Genomic DNA, 19,324 nt, shown 5'->3' on the forward strand with positions numbered 1-19,324 from the left:
GGCGCCTGATGGGCCAGGAAGTGCCCGGTTTGAACCGCCAGGCCGGGGTGGTGGCCGCCGCTGTGGCGCTGGGGAAGGGCGAAGCCGCCTGAGGTTTTCCACCGTTCAGGGAAGGAACTGCTCCACCCCACCCGCCCCCTTCCCCGGTAGCGAGCGGGACCCTTTGCTGGGGCTGCCGCAGGTTGGGGTTTAGTTGCCGACACGGCCTCCTGAGGAACCAGGCTTCGCACGGGGACGGGGGGATCGGTCAGCAGCACCCCTGTGTTTTGGCACTTGACGTCGGACCTCGATCCTGGGGTTGGCTCCAAATGAGCGCCAGGGTTTCCGTGGCCCTTCCCGGTCCCGGTGGGCTGCTTGGATATCTGCGTTTGAAGATAAACACAAGCGTCAAGTGGTGTTGGGAAGTTTGGCTTTTATTATCCATGTAATGTATATTTATCCCCAAAATTGAGAAAAGTGTAATGCATTCTAAACCACAGCGTAACTGTGATCATCTTTCTTAGGTGTTTGGAAAGAAACTGGGGAAAAGAAATGTGCATTTCTATATTAAGGAACTGTATTTGGGACTCTCTGAATCGCTAGAGACAGGTTTTAGGGAGGGAGGAGGCATTACCTCTCCTTAGAGCATTTCTCAGTGTTTATAGGTTGTACACTGATGCAGTGATACGGTTGTCTTAGCGCAGCCAGCTCTGAAAACACTTTTATACACATCTATCTAGATATCTGTTACATCTATAGTTATTGTATCTGGAGTTTTCCTTAGTAAATGTTGGTATAATTTCTTACAGCTTGTCTGAATTTTCTGAAGCTCTGCAAAGTCAAGTACTACAACTATTGTCTTATTTATAATGTACAGGTGAGTTTTCTCAATTTCTTTTTTTTGTTGGTTTACATTCACAAACATGAAAGCAATATCTTATGTATTCTGCTTTGTGATAGAGGGATTTTATTATACAAACCGGTGACCCCATGGGAACTGGCCGTGGAGGGGAATCCATATTTTGGTAAGTAAAACTTTTGTGCTTCTTAATTGACAGAGAAGTTGAATAGGGGAGTAGGGTTTCCAGTTAGATTGTCTTCAGCTCTCTTGGGGCAGAGTTACTGATGGGAATTAAAAATGTTGATGCATAAGCTTCTTTGGTTGTCATGCCTCAATACCTTTTTAATTCCTACACTGCCTTTGGCCATTCAGATATTTTTTCTGGACAGTATTCTGTTTCTGACCTTAGAAGTGAAGTTATAACTAATAGGTTATACATAAATTTTTGTTTATTTTGAAGTTAGCAAATATCTACAGGTTTGGTTTTGTAAGAGAAGTATCATAACTGCTTTGTAGAAGACAAAATCTTTAGCAGTTTGTTACTACATTTATTTTGTAACAAAATTTAGTTTTGCAGGAGGGGAATATAGAGGCTATACTTGATTTCTTATGTATGTAAGAAAGCAATCCTGTTGCTCTATAAATTTACTTGAGTTCATTTTAGTCATGCTGAATGTGTATTAGGAAATCACTTTTCTTCCTTCTATAAGACGATTATAGTAGTCATACACATAAAAGTTGAAGAAATCATTCAAGCAGCTAGGATGGAAGTTAGCAAAGTGCATCTGTTATGTATGATTCCTTTGAAATTGTTATTAAAAGTAGAGTTAAAATTGGAGAGCAGAACTAAACAGGGAGTGCTGAGGAACACAGTGTGCAGAGATAAATAGCTCAGTCTGGACAAAGACAGTGTTGCTAGACCAATGTTGACTTTTTAAAGTCTATTCTGAGAGCTTCTTAAATACAAAACCTTGAACACCCGGATCCATGGATCACCACTCTGGTGATCCTGGAAGCAGTATAATTGTGCTAAGCAGATGCAAGTCTCGGTAAGGAAAACTGCTAGACGTGAGCTGTCTCTGCACACAGTAGATCAAGTTTATTTTGGTACTCTGCTCCTTTATAAGGATTTGTCTTCTGAGACTCATTGATATGGCAGATAGGGAATTATAGTGTGATGAGAGAGTGGGAGATTCTGTCCATCTACTAGCATGGAGAATGGCAATTTGTCTTTTCTGTCTGTTACTGCTAAGTCCACAAAATTGAAGTTTCTGTTCTTGCTACCCAGGAGACTGATGCAGGTAAAATTTAATTGAATCCTGTCCCCATAGAGGCTTACACCTGGTTAGCAAATTCAGTTCAAACACAACACTGTCCTTAAATTTGGGCAAATTTGTGTTTGGACCACACCTCTGTCAATTATGGAGTAAGACAAAATATCCGGGTTAGGCTTTAAAAATTAAAAAGAATGTAACAATTTGCCATATCCTGTGCATCTGAAATTACTGTGCGCAGGCCTGTCGGTATGATGAACTAAGTTTACACATAGACTTAGTGGCTTTCCATTTATCTTGGAAATTTGTGACAAATATTACAGTATGGATTAACTTATTTTTGTGGAACCTACCTATCAAAATACATATTCACTTCATGCCTTAGAAAAATGTTATATACTGCATTTAAAGACATACAAATACACTTCCCCACCGTCTCCCAAAATAGCCTCTGTGAAATGACTCAGAGAAAAAACTGTTGTTTCCTGTAATATAAAGCGAATTATGTAAGTGTACAGATCCATGGAAATGTGCATGGATGCAATGTAAATTCTAGTTTTATTTGAATACCAATGTAAGCATTTTAAAGATGCTTTAATAACTGTTTTATAGCATTTGTTTATGTCACTTTTTAAAATTCCTTTGCCTTGTATCGTTTGGTTTATATATTTTCAGTCAACTGTACGGTGATCAAGCTAGATTTTTTGAAGCAGAAAAAGTGCCAAGAATTAAGCACAAGAAAAAAGGAACAGTGTCAATGGTGAACAATGGCAGTGATCAGCATGGATCACAGGTTAGCACACAGTGTTGGAAACCCTTGGTACACGTCTAAGTAACTAAAATGAAAATTCCTTGAATTTGCAAAACGGGCATAGCAATGACAGTGTCATCTCAATAGCATCATCTTGTGATATGGTCAAAAGGCATGTAAAAAACCAGCCATGGATAAGTATTTTGCATATTATCCCAAGTGCCAATGATATTTGATTACAGACAAGAAAGAGATTAAAATGCTCAGATTCAAATCCTGGTCTAATAATTTTATACATTTAATTTGTTAGAATTTAGTTTTCTTTATTTTTTTCCTTTGTTTATTCATTTCTGTTAACACCTTGATGTGATTTTGCTAATATATAGAATGGGGAGGAAAAAATTCTGTAGTTAAATGGAAGTAAAAAGTATGGGTTTTGAAATAATCTTAAAACTTTCATGTTATAACTTAATGTTAGCTTGGAAACTGAAATCATACCACAGTTTCCTTTGTATGGTTACGTAACATTGATAATACAATATAAGTTTGCAGTTTTATCCCAGTGCTGGTATAAAACAATTTCTGAAAGTAGCATTGTTCCCTTTGCTGTTTCCTGTTCGTGGAAGCTTTTGCCAAAATTGTGGAAATGCATCTGCTGAATGCAGCTTGATGAAGACGTGATTTGAGCTCAGCTTGCTGCTGCCCAGAGGGATAGCCTGGCTCTGTCCTCTCATCAGCTGTGGTGCCTGTCACAACCTTTGCTGATCTTGCACAGCAAACCCACCTGGCAGATAACAGTCAGCTCTTCCTCTGCCAGTCCAGTTTTCTGACAGGTTATTGAGTCAAAACAGTTCACAGAAGGGTCCAACGAGCCAGAGCCGTAAGCTCATGTGGAGGGAGAGTTGTGGAGGGAGCCTCTCTTCCCCAGGCAGTGGCTGTGAGCTGTATGTTGGCTCGCCGTGCTCTAGGAGCTGATGGAAGGAGACTGGTCTTCTCCCACAGATGTATGTCAAGAGAGGTGGTTTTTTTCATCACTGATTTCAGTGAGGGTTGTACCTCTCCTAAGGTAAAATTCGAGCCCTGAATTTTTCTGTTTACTGGTTTTATGTGTTCTTTTGTAGTTTCTTATTACTACAGGGGAAAACCTGGATTACCTTGATGGTGTGCACACAGTATTTGGAGAAGTGACAGAAGGCATGGATGTATTGAAGACAATTAATGAAACCTTTGTAGATAAGGATTTTATCCCATATCAAGATATCAGGTATGACTGCTTTTAACTTCCCTTTTGATTAATACATTATAATTAAACAAATTAATCTTTTTTTTTTTTGGAAACTAGATTAATCCAGCAATGTCAGACCTGTACATATTATCTTGAGTACTCTTTTATTCCAGTATTATTGGTAAAATAAACAGGTACTAAAACAAACAACTATGATAAAAAATGTGCAACTGCGGTGCCTTTACAAAAGCACCGGTACTGGTATTTACAAGCATAAAGTAAGTTTGGCTGTTTGGGATATAACTGAGAATCAGTGGCACTGGTTCCCTGTTACTTGGGTAAGGAGAGTTTTATTTGCATGTGACTGATGCTGGTCTTGATTTTGTTTTCTGTAAGGATAAATCATACAGTGATTTTAGATGATCCATTTGAAGATCCACCTGGCTTGTCTGTTCCTGATCGCTCACCAGAACCTACTAAGGAACAGCTAGATGTGAGTGTTTGTGACAGCTTCCTGGGGAAAAGCTGAAAGAAAGAATTAAATCATTTTATCCCTATTAGTGGCCAGTGTAGACTTTGTCAGAATAAAAATTCTGTCTTTAAGACTTCGTCAAATCTTTATATGAAAAGAACTACACATTTTCGCATGGGAAGATAAGAGATGCTCCTCTACTACACCAACTTGAGTTCTTCTTATGTCAAATGTTTCTCTGTTATTTAGGACTACTGCTTTGTTCAATCAAATATGGCTGCTTAATCTTTCAAGAAAAGGACAAAAGAGTGACTTGAGTGCTCTCCCCGTGACTATGGTGGAGTTAGGTTGGAAAACCATATTTTAGTTTTCTAATTATGGTATGGATAAGCAGAACATTCAGAATGTTCACCTTAATGTTACTGTTTTTTGTAAACTCTGGTAGAAGACAAAATATAACTGATGTTTATTACTGTTAAAGTGCTTACTGCTCGTTTCCTCTTAAATGAGAAATTGTGTTTCAGTGGAAGTAATCTTGGTCATTCTTTGAGTACTGTTCGCAAGCATGCATACTGTTACGGTGTATTTATTCAAAGGGAAGGTATTGGCTAAAAATGTAATTTATAACTTATTCATAGCATGCCATTATGGAAGTTGCTAGGTGAGATTATCTCCTTGTATGGAAACAGTTGTTTCAAGCAATGAATAAATTGACTAGAGAGAATACTGTTCATTTTTAAGCATAATAAATATAATTATGAGATTAGAATTAGGCTTTCATAGTACATCTGCACTGTGGTTGATCTCTGGTGTACCTTCAGGTATGTTGAATGGTATAAGGAGTTTAACTGCCAGCTGTGTAGAGGTTTGAAAACTTATGCTTAATTTTCTTCCCCTATCGCCTGTCTGAAGATACACCTTTTGGTATAGAAATGTCTATAAGAAGGGCATCATTCTGGAGGTGCTGACAAGGATAAAAAATTAAACCTCAAATCCTGCCTAGATGTAGCTGTGTAAAAATAAAATTCTTGTTGTGATATACTGTATGTAATGTGTGAGTCTTACTGGACACCACAGATATTTGCAGTGTTCCTTATCTTTATTTCTGCTAGGAGCTATCTAGATTAGAAATGAGTTGATGCTTGTGGTGAGATGTTGAGTATGAGATGGGAGCATAGAAGAATCTAGAATATCTAAATGAATATGGTTCAAATTGTGCCTGAAAGTTCATACATAGTTCATAGTGCCTAAAACATGAGGATAACATAATCTCTCTCTCTTCTTTTAATCTTAAGTGGGAAGAACAGAATGAAAGCCCAGTTCTGCAGAGATACAGTACATAAGCATTTTCCATGTCTTTGGGGGTGAGGAGGGAGGTCATCCAAGTAATATTTGGCAAGTGAGAGAGAATTTTTGGTCATGGCTTGGTAATAAATAGCTTTTTACTTCACTTTTCAGAGTGGCAGAATAGGAGCAGATGAAGAAATTGATGATTTGAAGGGACGGTCTATAGATGAAATAGAAGAAGTTGAGGCAGAAAAAGAAGCGAAAACCCGTGCAATTCTTCTGGAAATGGTAAACATATTTCTGTTTTTACCTTTTAGATACTATTCCTCTATGTGTGCATGCTACATCAAGTCTAGGAGGGTGTGTACAGTTTATCTTGAAATTGCTTATCTGATGATGATGTCATGGCTGAGAATCTGTGCTATTAAATGTGGTAAAATGAAAGTGCTTGAGCATGAGCGCTGGCAGTAGTTTTCTGATAAAACCAGTGATATTTCATTTTTAAAGCCAGGATTAGAAGTGGACCAGTGGAGGCTTTATAGAAAACTTGCTGGAAATGCATCCAACTGAAAGACATAGCATATGTAATACACTCCTGAATATCTTTAATCCTGGAAAAGGTTTAGCATGTGTGGGAAAGAGCTGAACTAATTTGTGATAATACTTGAGATAATCTTACTGTCTTACTTTGACATAATATTTGTACTTTTCCCAGTACATGTAGTGGTGTTTAGATTGCATTATTCGTATATGTAAGGGCTGTCTTCCACCTGTGGGATTAATTAAATTTAACATAGGTTAACTTCACATTCTTCCTTCTTAAATACAGTGTTTGGTAACTGCTGGCAGTTGTAAACTCCATATATAAACAAAAATTGTGAATAGGCTTTGAAGTCTTTTCTAAGTTAAAAAGGAAAAGGAAGAAAAAGCACACATGTTGTTGAAGGATGAGTGAATCCATCACGCTTCTTTACAACTACCAAATTTGAATTTATGGTGAATAGTTTGCAACAGAGGCTAATACCAAGGTCAGTCCAGATGTGGTCACAGTGTTGCAGAAGATCTGGAGGTGTGGGCTCTTGTTTTACAGCAGCAGTGGGGCTAATGACCTGTTTTCCAGATCAGGTTAGCTAAAAAAGACAATGCAGTAATTTTCAGTGGGTATTGCTGTGTAGCGTGCAATAAGGAGCTGTGTTATGTAAGCTGAAGAGGTGAAAAACTAAGTGTACTGCTAGTTTCACTGGTTTGAAAGACCCCAGCTACTGATTCCACTATTCTTTTGTCAAAAGAGTAAACCAGTAAACTTCTCCGAGAGTGTGACATGCTTAAACTCCTTTTGTTTTCTCTTGTGGAATCTGCTTCTCACTTGTGCTATTTTGCTGCTTTCTGCTATAAAACTAATGTGCATTAGCTTATTATTGAAATATTAATTAGAAGATGGAGAGAAATTATTTAAATATCACTAGTCTTTCATTCAGGTTTTTTAAGAGTGCTACAGTTCAACAGGAGGTGGTATGTGTATTTGCTTTTTCCTCTCTAACTTAATTTGCTAGTTCGAGGATGGGAATTTTGATCTAAGGTTGCAAATATCAGAGTTGTGCGTATTGTAAGCAAGTGGTGTTTCTCAGTAAGTATGAATGCTTTCTCCCTTCTGTCTGTCTAAACAGAGTTGTAAAATTTGTAATGGAGTTGTAAAATTTTAACTTCTCATTCTTACCAAGGTATCTTAAATTCAAACTTCTCCTAGCTGTTGCCAGATTTCAAGGAAAGGTGAGTTTATCTTGGGTGCAGACAGGGACTAAGGAATGGATCCAGTCCATTTTTATTTTTATAACAGAGTAGCTCTAAAAGTACGCTTTCACAACTGGATTTGTTATGTTACGAACAGGGAGAGCAAGGTGGAAAGTATTTGTGACTTTCATGAATTCCCAGTAGTGGAATTGCAAAGAGATGATAATTTTTGGGTGCAATGGAAAGCACTTTTTTGTGACATTGAACAGGAAAAAGATTTTACTAATTTTTGGTTTTGGGGTAGGAATGTGTCTGAGATTGTCCAAAGGAATGTCTTGCCAGTGTGCTGGAGCCAATAAAATGCAGAGACTTTAAGGCAGAAGTGATGAAAGTATTTTTCTGTATTGCACAGGTGGGAGACTTACCAGATGCAGACGTCAAGCCGCCAGAAAATGTGCTGTTTGTTTGTAAACTGAACCCAGTGACCACAGACGAAGACCTAGAGATAATATTTTCTCGATTTGGTCCCATTAAAAGGTAATGATTGTAAATTAAGAAAGAAAACTTTCTTTGTTGAAACTGAACTTGATTCCTGCCAGCCTGTTTAGGCTTGACTGTTAGGTAAGTAGTCTGGCGTGTCTGGAGATGTATCCTGTGCCTGCACGTAATTGGATAGAGACCACAATAGCAGTGATACAAAGTCACATCTAGCTAGGTGAGTGTCCTGTCCCAGCAGACTTTTTATTTCTGCCTGATAAGAAGATGGTTGCTAAAGTGGTGCTTGCTAAGAAGAGAAAGTTTGTCACATAATGTCTGTTTAAACTTTCCTTAAAATGACTGAGAAGACAGAATGTGAAATTTCTTGTCTTGCATTAGTGAAATGCAAAAAAATCAATAGCAAACAGTAGTGTTGGAAGACAGATTTTGTTTTCTTAATCAGAAATTAATCCTTAGTTCTACATTTCATATTAACCATTTGTGAGTTAAGTGTAATAATTATTCAAGTAATGTCGCATGCATTTTTTTCTGTGCAGACACCCCTGCATCAGTGGGGGTCTTAGAATCAAGTGTTATAATAACTTAAGGGTTTGTTGCGGTTTTTTTAACTGTTACTCTCCCTTTTAAGCAGTGCTTGCCTATCCTACGGATTTTGCTTCAATAGCACTGACATTTTAATTTCAATTTTTCAGCTGTGAAGTGATTCGAGACTGGAAGACTGGTGAATCTCTTTGTTATGCTTTCATAGAGTTTGAAAAGGTATGTTTTTGGGTATACTATATGTAGATTTTGCTTATAAAAGTTCTTTTTTGTATACTTCCATTAAGGAAAAACAATGAAATCTTCAAGTGCGGGGTAGCCAGTATTTTCTCTTATTGACTTAGTTACAGAAGTTGTAAGTCCTAAATGTGGCAAATGTTTTAAGTGTTTCTCTGTCCAGCCAAGCAATACAAACCAAGGGGAGGGTAACAGGTTGCTTTTGTTTTCCCTAGAGCACATTAGGACTTGGAAGAGTTAAAGAAGGGAATTCTAGGAGAAAAAGGAGGCATGCTCATAAAGAGAGGAGGGTGTATGAAAGAAGGTAGATCAGTGTGTCCAGTAGTGTCCTGTATTTGGCTTGTAAATGGTACTTGCTTTATCAACATGCTGCTCTCAATGCCTCAAAGTTTTCTGTAAACGTTAATATCAGGAGGAAGACTGTGAGAAGGCCTACTTCAAAATGGACAATGTGCTGATAGATGACAGACGGATACATGTGGATTTTAGCCAGTCTGTTGCAAAGATTAGGTGGAAGGGAAAGGGTAGGTACACTTGCGATTTCTCTGACCTTCATAATTTAATAAGGCATGACTTCTGAACTCTAAGTCTTACGTAAAGAGAAGCAATTGTTAGGAGTTTAAATCATCTCCTCTTCAGGGATATAAATTTTCCTGGTACTGAAATAAGTAGAGCAACACAGTTCCAAGAGTAGAAGGGTTTACTACTGTTATATTAATAATTTTTATCAGATTTATTTATGCCACGAAATAATTTGTTCCCCTAAAGCTTTATAAGTGATGGTTTTTGATATTGCTTATTAGCAAAAGAATAAAGCAGCACACTATTACTTTCTAGTTTTGTTATTCACTGTATGGCAGTTGGGTGTGTACATTAAAATGTCATTATTCAGACCAGGGATTTCCCATCTTCACGTCCTGTAAGTTAAACACATTGCATAGCAGGCTATATGTCATAAAACCCAGTTTCAGATGTTTGAGGATGTTTTGGGAGGAGAAAAATGGTGGGAGGGAGAGGTGAATACAGCAGTTACTTGGTTGTTGAGGATGTGAGGAAAACACTGACCTTGGAGAGGTGATTGTGCATTGCAGTGATGACATTCTTGTGTGTCTTCGCCTAAAAAAGCAGTCAGCTCTGAACTGTTTGCATATGGTTTCTCCAGGATGGTGACTAGTCAGGGACATGAGGTACTAAAACTTGTCCTGCACAGAGCTGAGATACGTTTGTGATCTATACCATGTTCCACAGTGCATCATGTACTGACTGACTACATGGAGAACTGTTCTTTATCTGGGTAACTTAGGTCTAAATTGTCCTAAATATTGAAAAGCTAACTATACTGTCATCTTGTTATTGTGCTAATATGGTACCTGAAAAATGACCTAGGGGAGGTACTGTCCTTCCACCTCCAGCAGCCGTTTCTGACCTAGCCAGTTAATATTGCAGTTTTAAGTATGACCGTGAGATGGCAGCACGTTGCTGTAGAATAGCTGTATTAATCTGTGAGCTGGTACTTTCAAGTGAATGGATAGGAAAGGAAATCTGATATGCCCCTCTTTAGATCAAGACATGACAATTGTTTTTATGGTTGTCCATTTGAATTCTCAGAGGTCAGCCCAGAGCAAAAAGTCATTTAACAATGAGAATAGTCTGCAGGCTTGCCTGGTAACAGAATTTTAAGTAGTGTGACATAGGAGCTGTAATATAAGTGGGACTAAACCAGTTGCTAAATCCTGCTTTGTGATCCTGTTCACGTGTTGTCTCCACTTGACATAAGCGAGGAGAAAGCCACTTGTTGTTTAATGGGATCTGCAAGCAAGAGAAGGACAGAAGATCACAGCTTGTCCTACTCGCTTCCACTGTTACCCGGATGTCAGTGTTGTTTCTGGAACTGTATCCTGCTGTGAATCTCTTTATGGTTGTGAAGAGCCCTTAAATTCATAAGCAGAACTTAGTGATAGGTGTGGATCTTGGTTGTTTTTTCAGTTGGAGTAAATTTAATGTATTTTTCTGTGAGCAGGTGGGCAGTATACCAAGGATGATTTCAAAGAGTACGAAAAGGAACGTGACAAACCTTCAAAACTTGCTCTGAAAGAAAAGGCGAAACCAAAGCAGGAGTATCCTTTTCTGGTCAAAGGGATTTTTTGAACAGTGTACAGTTTTTGAAAACAGCCTGGAAAAGACTTCTTATTCTTAAAGCTTGCCAAGTGGATGTTTCTCTGATGTTTCATCTAACCATTTGGTGTTTGAGATGGAATTAAGCATTTTTTTGTTTTTCATTTGGTGACTTTGATGAATGTAGTCAAATCAGAATGTGCTGTTTCACTTTCATACTGTGTGCAGGTAAATAATGTTCCCAGTCCAGAGCCCTGGAATGACAGAGTTTTAAGTAGTTAAGTAGTTTCCCAAGGGACTTGCTGCATCCAAAATAAGACCATAGTAGTAACTAAATTATGCTCCATGATGATGCTTTGCTTGTGGTGAGAATGAGAGAAGACTGTAGCTTGTTTAGATATCCACAGGTAGAAAAGAAAGGAGACTCGTGACCTGGCTGTACTGTTTGAGAGGACAAAATTCAGTCATTTTAGCACAGCTGTTTTTTTCAGTGTATACCATCCTGTTCTGACTAGAAGACATAGTAAGTCTTGGTAAATCCTGGTCTGACAAACAGGGATTTGTTTGCTTCATGAGCTTTTATGTTCTGCTGTTTATTGATAATAAGTAACAGAGCCATCCTTAACCAGCACCATCAGTGCCAAGTATGACCTTGTGCTGGATGAGGATGTAGAAGAGTCTCACACAAGTCAGTCGCACTCAGCTAAAAAACAAAAGAAGAAAAAGCACCACCACTCTGAAGATGAAGAGGATGACAAGAGGACCAAAAAATCTAAGGTACTTACCTCTTCATGCATTGACTTCACACACATTTATTGTTCTAGTAAGGGAAGCCAGGAAAAAAAGAGGTCTGATATTGCACTGAGGACATGGAGTGCAAAGTCCCATAAAATACAGCAGTTGTAAACATACGGAAGGCTGATGTTCGTATCTGTTATGAAAGAGGCTTTCCAAATCTTCCTGGACTTTTGAAGCTTGGCATGTATGAATGGCTTTTTGCCAAAACATCCTGAAAAGGCAATGTAGCCTCTCATAAAGTAGGAGATCTTCAGCACTTTGAACCTGTTGTTCACATGTTCCTGGTCATAAGCTAGTAGTTAATCATATTTCATGAACACAAACAGTTTTTCATTTTCTTGCCAGACCACCGTGTGTTGGCTTTTTCCCGTATGGAATCAGAAATGCTATCTGTTGGCATTATCTTTTTTTCTTTAATTTTTCCTTAACTGTTTTGGAAGTGTTTGTATAAAATCTGTGTGCAGATTTGCTTGCATCTGTATTGTGCAAGCATTTGGTGCTGTAAGGCTCTGCTGTGGAGGGGATCGTCAGAAGGCAGTAGTTCAGTCATGCATTAGTTTCAGGGCAGCCTGTCAGGTCAGCATTCTCACATTTCTGTGAACTTGGGATACTCAAGATGTTGATGTTTCATGGAGACAATGCTTGCAATGATGAAGTAGAGGGTTAAGTGTGAGCATTCTGCAGAACTGAGCTAAGCTGAAAACCAAACTGCAATATTTTAACAATGCAAGCTTTATGAGTGAGAGTAAAGCTGTCTTCTAGCAACTTTGCAGCAAGTTACAAGGTTCCAGATACAGTGAATAAAGCCATTGTCCTGGCATGAGTTTTGAATACTGCTTTAAGCTCTGCGTACAGAGAGTGTAAATGATTTGGTGGTTCCATTGCATCACTTCTTGCTGTGATGCTAAAAACAACTTTTCTCGTGAACGTTAGCAGTTAGTTGTTTTCACTACCACCAGTAAGCCCTATTGCTCATTCGTGGAACAAGTGTTTCTGTCACTGTTTGTATGCTAATTCAGTCAGGATCCTTTGGATGGAGGAGAGGGACCTGTTCAGATCATTAAAGTCTCGATCAGAGCATATACATGGAAGAGGTCTGAACTAATGTTGGTTTAGACTTCCTCCTGTCTTTTTGGCTGATTGGCGTTGCCATTTTAACATTCTTGAAATGGATGTTTCTGGAGGTAATCTTTGTACTGTGTGGAACTAGCTCATCATGCATTATCAGCAGAGAACATTTTAAAATCATTCAGAAGTCTGCCCCTCTGCAGGTTGTACGATGAGTACTGGCAGCTTTAGGCTGTTAACCTCCAGGCTGTTAACCTCTGTCTGTCATAACTGTTATAAAGGGACTGCTAGACACATTAGCAGTGGATTTCATAGCACAAAAATGTGAGGACAGAAGGATTCCTGGTGCTATTTCCAGGTTCTGGAAAGATTATTTTCTAGTGCTTGGCTCTGTGATCTCCTCTGTGTCTCTGTACATCTTTGTGATTTAGTTGCCTGCTCCTGTTGTGGTTTGTTCCTGTAGTCTAGTTCTTCTGTATTCTGGTATCTTCCTCTCTCCCACTGCTTTCCTCTCTGTTGCTCACCTTTACCCATTTGTAATAGCTTAGCTTCCTTATGCCCAAAATCAGAGGTGGAGGCTGACTTCTGTTCTCTGATGAGCTTGCAGCTGTGAAAATGAATTTGTGGGAAGCATTTTTCTCTGTCTGTACTGGAATATTCTTGCTAGTGCATACTGGTATACTCTGTACATACTGAGCAGCATGTACTGCTTGATTTAGAGATTCAGTAAGTGTCTTGGGCATGGTACTTTCCAGATGAAATCTGTAGGCAGCTTAGCTGACAAATCCTGTTTAGCATATAGAGAATGTTATTTTTTCCTGTTAGATTTATAATTTAAGTATAATCTGGGGAATTTGTACAGGAACAGGGGAAGGAGGCATGTTCTTGAGGCAGTGTATGTTCAGTATGAGTACCAAGACCAGCACAAAGCATAACAGCATGGAAAACTTTTTGATGAATGGTAGCATTTTTAATATTGGCAAACAAAGTATTTTCCCTTAACTCTATTTTGGAAGTATTAGAATGGATTTGAAGTAAGAACTTTAAAACAAAACAACAGCAGACATCCCACAGCTAATTAGCCAAAGACCTCAATAGCCATGCTCCATATATCAACTTCCACCCTGAGCCCCTAGTGTGGCAGAGATTTTCATTAACAGAGATCAGGGTCTTCTAATGGGAAGGTCTGACAACTGAAACTGCAGTTTGTGCTACAAGCTCCAGCTATGACTGAATGAAGGGGTTTTATTTCCAAATAGTTTCCATGATGTTGTTTTTCTGTTCTTCTGCTGTTTTTTCTCTTTGGTGTATTTTGACTCATTCTTTTCTTAGTCCGACACCCGTTTCCTGAATCTGCAGCCTCTGTGTTGATCTTTTAAGAATGTATTTTTTGACTGTTGTGCTGTTTTGACTTGATTCCAGAGGGCAGAAGGGGTAGGGTGTTGTGGCTTGCTTTTAGTAGGTAAGAGGATGTGGGTCTGGAGTAGGAGGCTGCACTACCATGTGGGTTTGTGAATAGGATTTGGTAGAGGTGTTGTTTTTTTTAGACAAGTCTTGCTTCTGCTTGAGATCTATATTATGGCTTTGGTCCCTTTCCTGTTTTATCTGTGGTTTTTCCCTTTTTCTCCCCCCCTCCCCCCCCCTTGGATTTTTTTTTCTTTTAAATATACCTGGATCAGTGGAAGAGTATAGCCTGCCCAATGGATTTCTGCTTCTTGGCTCTCAGGTTTCTCTAGTGCATGGTTTTGGCAAAGATACTGATTTTCCTGGTTGTAATTTCTTACTCTTGCTGCTTCTTAGGCACTGCTCTGTTTATATTCAGGGTCAAGCTTGGTCAAAATCTCCCTACTGAAAAGGCTGTCTATATTTATTTGCTCCTTTAAACCTTTAACCTAGAGTGCTTAATGTATGTAGAGGTGACTTTTTTGTTCTGCTTTTGTGATCATGGCATTTCTAGCTGGTTTACCTGCAAATGCAGTTTGGCAAGTTGCTACTTTTGGTGAAGTCAGCAATGAACTTCCAAGGAAGTGTCTTTCCCTCTTTTCATACTTCCTTCCTCATGTGTGCTCACCAACACAGTGCTGAATTAACAATTGAGATGATCATCACTTAATCTTTGACCGATAGGTTGTGATCCTGGATTGAGAAATCTGGACTTCAGCAGTAAGAGAGTGCCTGTTTTTAAGTAGGAATCTTTTTCTTCCTCTTCCAGTGGGAAAACAGAATGTTTCTGACTTGGACAGGGCATAAAAGATTTGATTTCAAAGTACTGGTTTTTTTTAGTAACTTAAGAAATTGACTTTTTTCTGGTAAATCTTAAGTAAGATAAAAATCTTATTTAAGCGGAAACAACAGATTTTTGGGAGTAACTAAGATACAACTCATTCCATTAATTGAAATTATTATATTTTTTTCTTTACACTGTGATCATATTAGCTACTGTGGCGAGCTTTATGTGGCACTTTCAGACTTGCCCTGTACGCCTACACCCTCAGTCCTTCTGTGAAGCTCATTGTGCTGAGCTAGCTCTGTGCTTTTTTTTATTCCTTTCAGCAAGTTACTCTTTTCTGTGGCATTCAACACAGGCTATTTGTCTTTGCTTTCAAGTCTTCACTAACCTGTTCCCTCCCTGATTTGGCCAGCAGTCTGTCTCCAGTTTTGGCTTGGTACCTTTTTTTGGCTGACTGCTGTTCTGCATTTCTCCTGTTCCTCCTTGTACTGGGAGGAAACTTCAGCAATGAAGCAGCTAGAAGGCAGCGGTGCACTAAGCCCACCACGTGCCCAGTATTTTTCATGGAAACATAGAATAACTGAAGTTCGAAGGAACCGATGAAGACCATTGAGTCCACCTCCCTCCTCCTCATAGGCCTATCCAAAACTAAATCTTATGACTAAGAGCGTTGTCCAGATGCTCCTCAAACTCGGACAGGCTTGTTGCCGTGACCACTTCCCTTGGGAGCCTGCTCCAGTGTCTGACCACCTCTCTATTCACCACCAGTCGGTCTCTTCTGATGATTACTCAGGCCCTGCTACGAAGGGACTTGAAACCTGACATCTTGTTCAGACAGATGGAGGCTGAGGACTTTGGGTACAAGAGAAATAGGCTGTGCATAATTTTGAAGATGAAGGGACAAACCTCTTGTAAAGTGCTGGAATCACTACTCTTTTTTGATGGATTCAGACTTAAAAACCTGTACTGAAATAAGAGTTTAACAGTAAAGATGTGGAATAAGCATTTGGCCACCAGTGAGATTACTGTATCCAGCAGTAGCAGAAATTTTTTGTTGTGTAGATGAAGATCAAATCTATGATTATTGTTGATCTGGAGGCGTTATGTTGCTTATTTTAATTCTAGTATTTCAGCATTATCTACATAGTTCTAAAGGTGATGTTTGCTCACTGCCTGTCTGGATAAAAGATCTGCTTCCAGTAGAGTTTTTTTCACTATTCTTTTAAATTAATAAGGTTTGCTTGTTTTTACATCCAGTATAGGTTTTAGCCACACAATTGTCAATGCTACTGCCACGAGTACATATTTAGAAAAATGAAAATCGTATCTGCAATTAAGAAAGAAATACTGTATAATTTAATGCAGACATTTTTTGTAGTTCACAGTGATCTGTGTCTAATAGTAGTGTTATTAAAATCTCATAAAATGGTATCTGTCTACTAGAGCATATATAGTGACACTAAACTTTCAAGTGATCGTACCTTCAAAACCAAAGTGCCAACCACCTTCTTAATAGCAAGTTGTATATGTATCTTTCTGTAGGATTCTGAAGCTCCTCTTGTATTTTTGTCATCTTTTGTATATCTTTTTATCTTTTGTATATCTTCATTGAATAATGAGATCAAAATAGTTTTGAAAATACTAGGAGTTGACATGTCAAAATTCAGTGTTGTATATTAAAAAAACCTTTAGTGTTTCTTGAAATGAAGTGGCCGCTTTGTAAGTGATCTTCATCTTTTTACTTTTAAAATTACCATGGTGCTGTGGCCTGTATATCATTCTGGCATGTGCTGTGCCATAATCGTGTTAGTGCGACATTTCACAGTCTGAGTAATTAAGCCATCTTTCCTTCATTCCCTCATACGCTGTCTCAGTGGTTTCATACTGTCTGCGTAGTGCAACCAGCGAAGCCGGTGTTTTACTGGTAGCAGTTCCTCCTTCGTTACAGCAACCTCGTTTCTCTCCAGAGCAAATCCATTCTGTACACTGAGCCGCTCAGTCTGCATTCTTGGTGACAATATGCAAAAAGTGAGGGAGATTCAAAATTTCCTCATTTTTTTGCTACCTGAACTTGCAGCATTTTTTTTAGAGGCTTCTGTCTGTGTGTGCTGAAACACTGTTACCACTTGTAGTACATAGTGTTGGTCTCTCCTTTTTAGGCCATTTCAAATTAGATAGACTTGCACCCCTTAGAGTTTACTGAGTCTGTGTATGAGTGTATCCTCATGTGTTTTCAACGGTGTCGTTCACTTTTTCCAAAGCCTGGAACTTAGGCCAGTAAGGATTATTACAGGCAGGTATTAAAAATTGTTCTGCATCTTCATAGCACTGGAATGCCTGTGGGCCTTGAACCGAAACCTATGATCAGAATACTTGCATTGCTTAGATAAGAAGTCAAAATCCAAATCTAGCCTAGAAGCTTGTGCAATGCTTATGAAGAATTTGATAATATCCATTTGTGTTGAATCCCTGATATAACCAGTTTTTGCTAAAGCTCTTTAGGAAACAGAAGCAGCAGCATGCCTGACAGCTATGCTTTTTTCCGTAAATGCTAAAAAACCTGTAGACTTATTTTCTTCATATAGTTACAGTGGGGTTTTTTTAATGTTTTATCTTTTTCAAATCAAGATGGTACTATTTCAGGTAGTACAAGCTTTATCCAAGGAACCAACCATGTGTGACTCTTTTCTAATTCTCTTCATGTCTTTGTATATTTTCCCTTTTTGTCTGTAACTGCATATCTGTCCAATTCCTTTAACAGGATTCTGATCGAAAACATGAAGGAGAGCGCTGTAGAGAGAAGATGAAGAGTGAGAAGAAAGACAGGCATCGGAGTCGCAGCCGATCTCAAGAGAGGGACTACACTTACAGCAAACAAAGAGACAAATACAAAGATGACTTTCAAATAAGAGACTGGGATAAAAAAGCAGACAGAAGCAGAAGTCCTAAGAAATCAAAAGACAGAGAGAGGTCCAAGTACAGATGAAGGACGAGGAAAAGAGAGAGAGAGGAACTAAAATATGTTTTCTTCCAGCATTTCCAACATTTTCTCAAATGGATGTGCAGTTACTGGATAAAAGCAGTTGCCTTCTGTTGGCAGCTTGGCCTTATAATTCTAGGAATGCCCATTGTATGACTGTCAGCGTATGTCTTGATTCCAAAAAGGTTGTTTTAATAAAGTATTTCACATTAGTGAAATGGTTTGAATCTCTAAAGAATATTGTCTAAGGCTTTTTGGAAACTAAAGCATGCACTAACAAGTGAATTGCCCTTCTCCACTGTGAAGAGAATTTCAGGATGTAGCTCCTTTCTACATGGAGGTTGTATTTAACTTTCAGTACTTTGAGATGCTATGGTAATGAGTGTGAGAAAAGACCTGGGGAGACAGAATTGTGCTGTGGAGTGTTCCTTCTAGAAAGTGGGCAGATACCATTTATATATGAATACTCAAAACTCTGTTTTCTTCCTTTAAAATTTAGTGCATCTGGTTGGCTTAGTCCTGTCAGCTCTGTTTGCTGGCACCACTGTACAGCAGTGCTTAAAGGCGCTGAAGTGCGGCTTGGAAAGGCAATGGGAGTGCTGCACCATACCACATCAATAGCATGCACTTGCTCGCTTATTTACACAGATAACTTGATGTCGTGGTGTTGCTGGAGGATGTCTCTCAGAACTGAGACTCACTTGCTACCTGGCCCATCGGGCCTCTGTGGTGTGAGGGGGATCCAGCTGCTCTGATGTCAAGCAAGGTTACGTTGCGTGGGTAAGAAAGAAGAAAACAGTCACTAGGAGAATTAGCAGAAAAACAGAATTTGGAACTTGCATTGTATTTGCCAAAGGATAGATGGGATTAATTTTCAAGTTTTGTGGCAGAAATAGGTCAGTTAATAACTCTTAATCTACAGAGGAATGTAGATGATGTTATTGGAGCCTGGGTCCTAGTGAAAGTTTGCAGGCTCTTAAGTGTCTGGCTTGCTCTGATAAACAAGATCTCGCCACTTAAACAGCATGCATTTTAAGAATATTTTCTTCCCTTCCATGAAATGTGCGATGGCTCATCTCTGCTTTGATAAATAAATTTAGCATTTTTTTTATTTTTGTGATTGTGATTTTTCTGTAATAATTGCTGTAGCGTCAGGTTGTAGTATGTAATAAGACTTCATGGCTTGATGCATCTCATTGGACAAGGACTAAAATTCAAGGCAGCCAAGAAGAGTCACTGCAGATTACTGAGCCCTGGAGGGCCAGTAGCTGTGCCTGACCCTAGTGCATGGGAATGGA

General features: G+C 38.8%; 1 protein-coding gene across 1 annotated transcript; it reads left to right on the plus strand.

Annotated features, from left to right (window-relative positions):
• The first annotated feature begins 793 nt into the window (after window positions 1-793).
• PPIL4 (peptidylprolyl isomerase (cyclophilin)-like 4) lies at window positions 794-18,241 on the plus strand. The gene is made up of 12 exons (XM_010189264.1): window positions 794-856; window positions 940-1,004; window positions 2,770-2,887; window positions 3,967-4,109; window positions 4,467-4,563; window positions 6,001-6,117; window positions 7,973-8,097; window positions 8,751-8,817; window positions 9,248-9,359; window positions 10,856-10,952; window positions 11,589-11,727; window positions 17,808-18,241. The coding sequence occupies exons 2-12, from the start codon at window positions 970-972 to the stop codon at window positions 18,030-18,032; spliced, it is 1,275 nt and encodes a 424-aa protein (XP_010187566.1). The 5' UTR covers window positions 794-856; window positions 940-969; the 3' UTR covers window positions 18,033-18,241.
• The last annotated feature ends 1,083 nt before the right edge of the window (window positions 18,242-19,324 follow it).

This window comes from Mesitornis unicolor, unplaced genomic scaffold (genome assembly GCF_000695765.1).
Source record: "Mesitornis unicolor isolate BGI_N332 unplaced genomic scaffold, ASM69576v1 scaffold7980, whole genome shotgun sequence".
Classification (NCBI taxonomy): domain Eukaryota; kingdom Metazoa; phylum Chordata; class Aves; order Mesitornithiformes; family Mesitornithidae; genus Mesitornis; species Mesitornis unicolor.

Excerpts from the sequence above, each read along its gene's own strand:
- PPIL4 (XM_010189264.1), top strand. The coding sequence starts at position 970 with ATGGGAACTGGCCGTGGAGGGGAATCCATATTTTG. Across the intron at positions 4,564-6,000 it reads CTACTAAGGAACAGCTAGAT|AGTGGCAGAATAGGAGCAGA; the intron begins GTGAGTGTTTGT and ends TTCACTTTTCAG. Across the intron at positions 9,360-10,855 it reads GATTAGGTGGAAGGGAAAGG|GTGGGCAGTATACCAAGGAT; the intron begins GTAGGTACACTT and ends TTCTGTGAGCAG.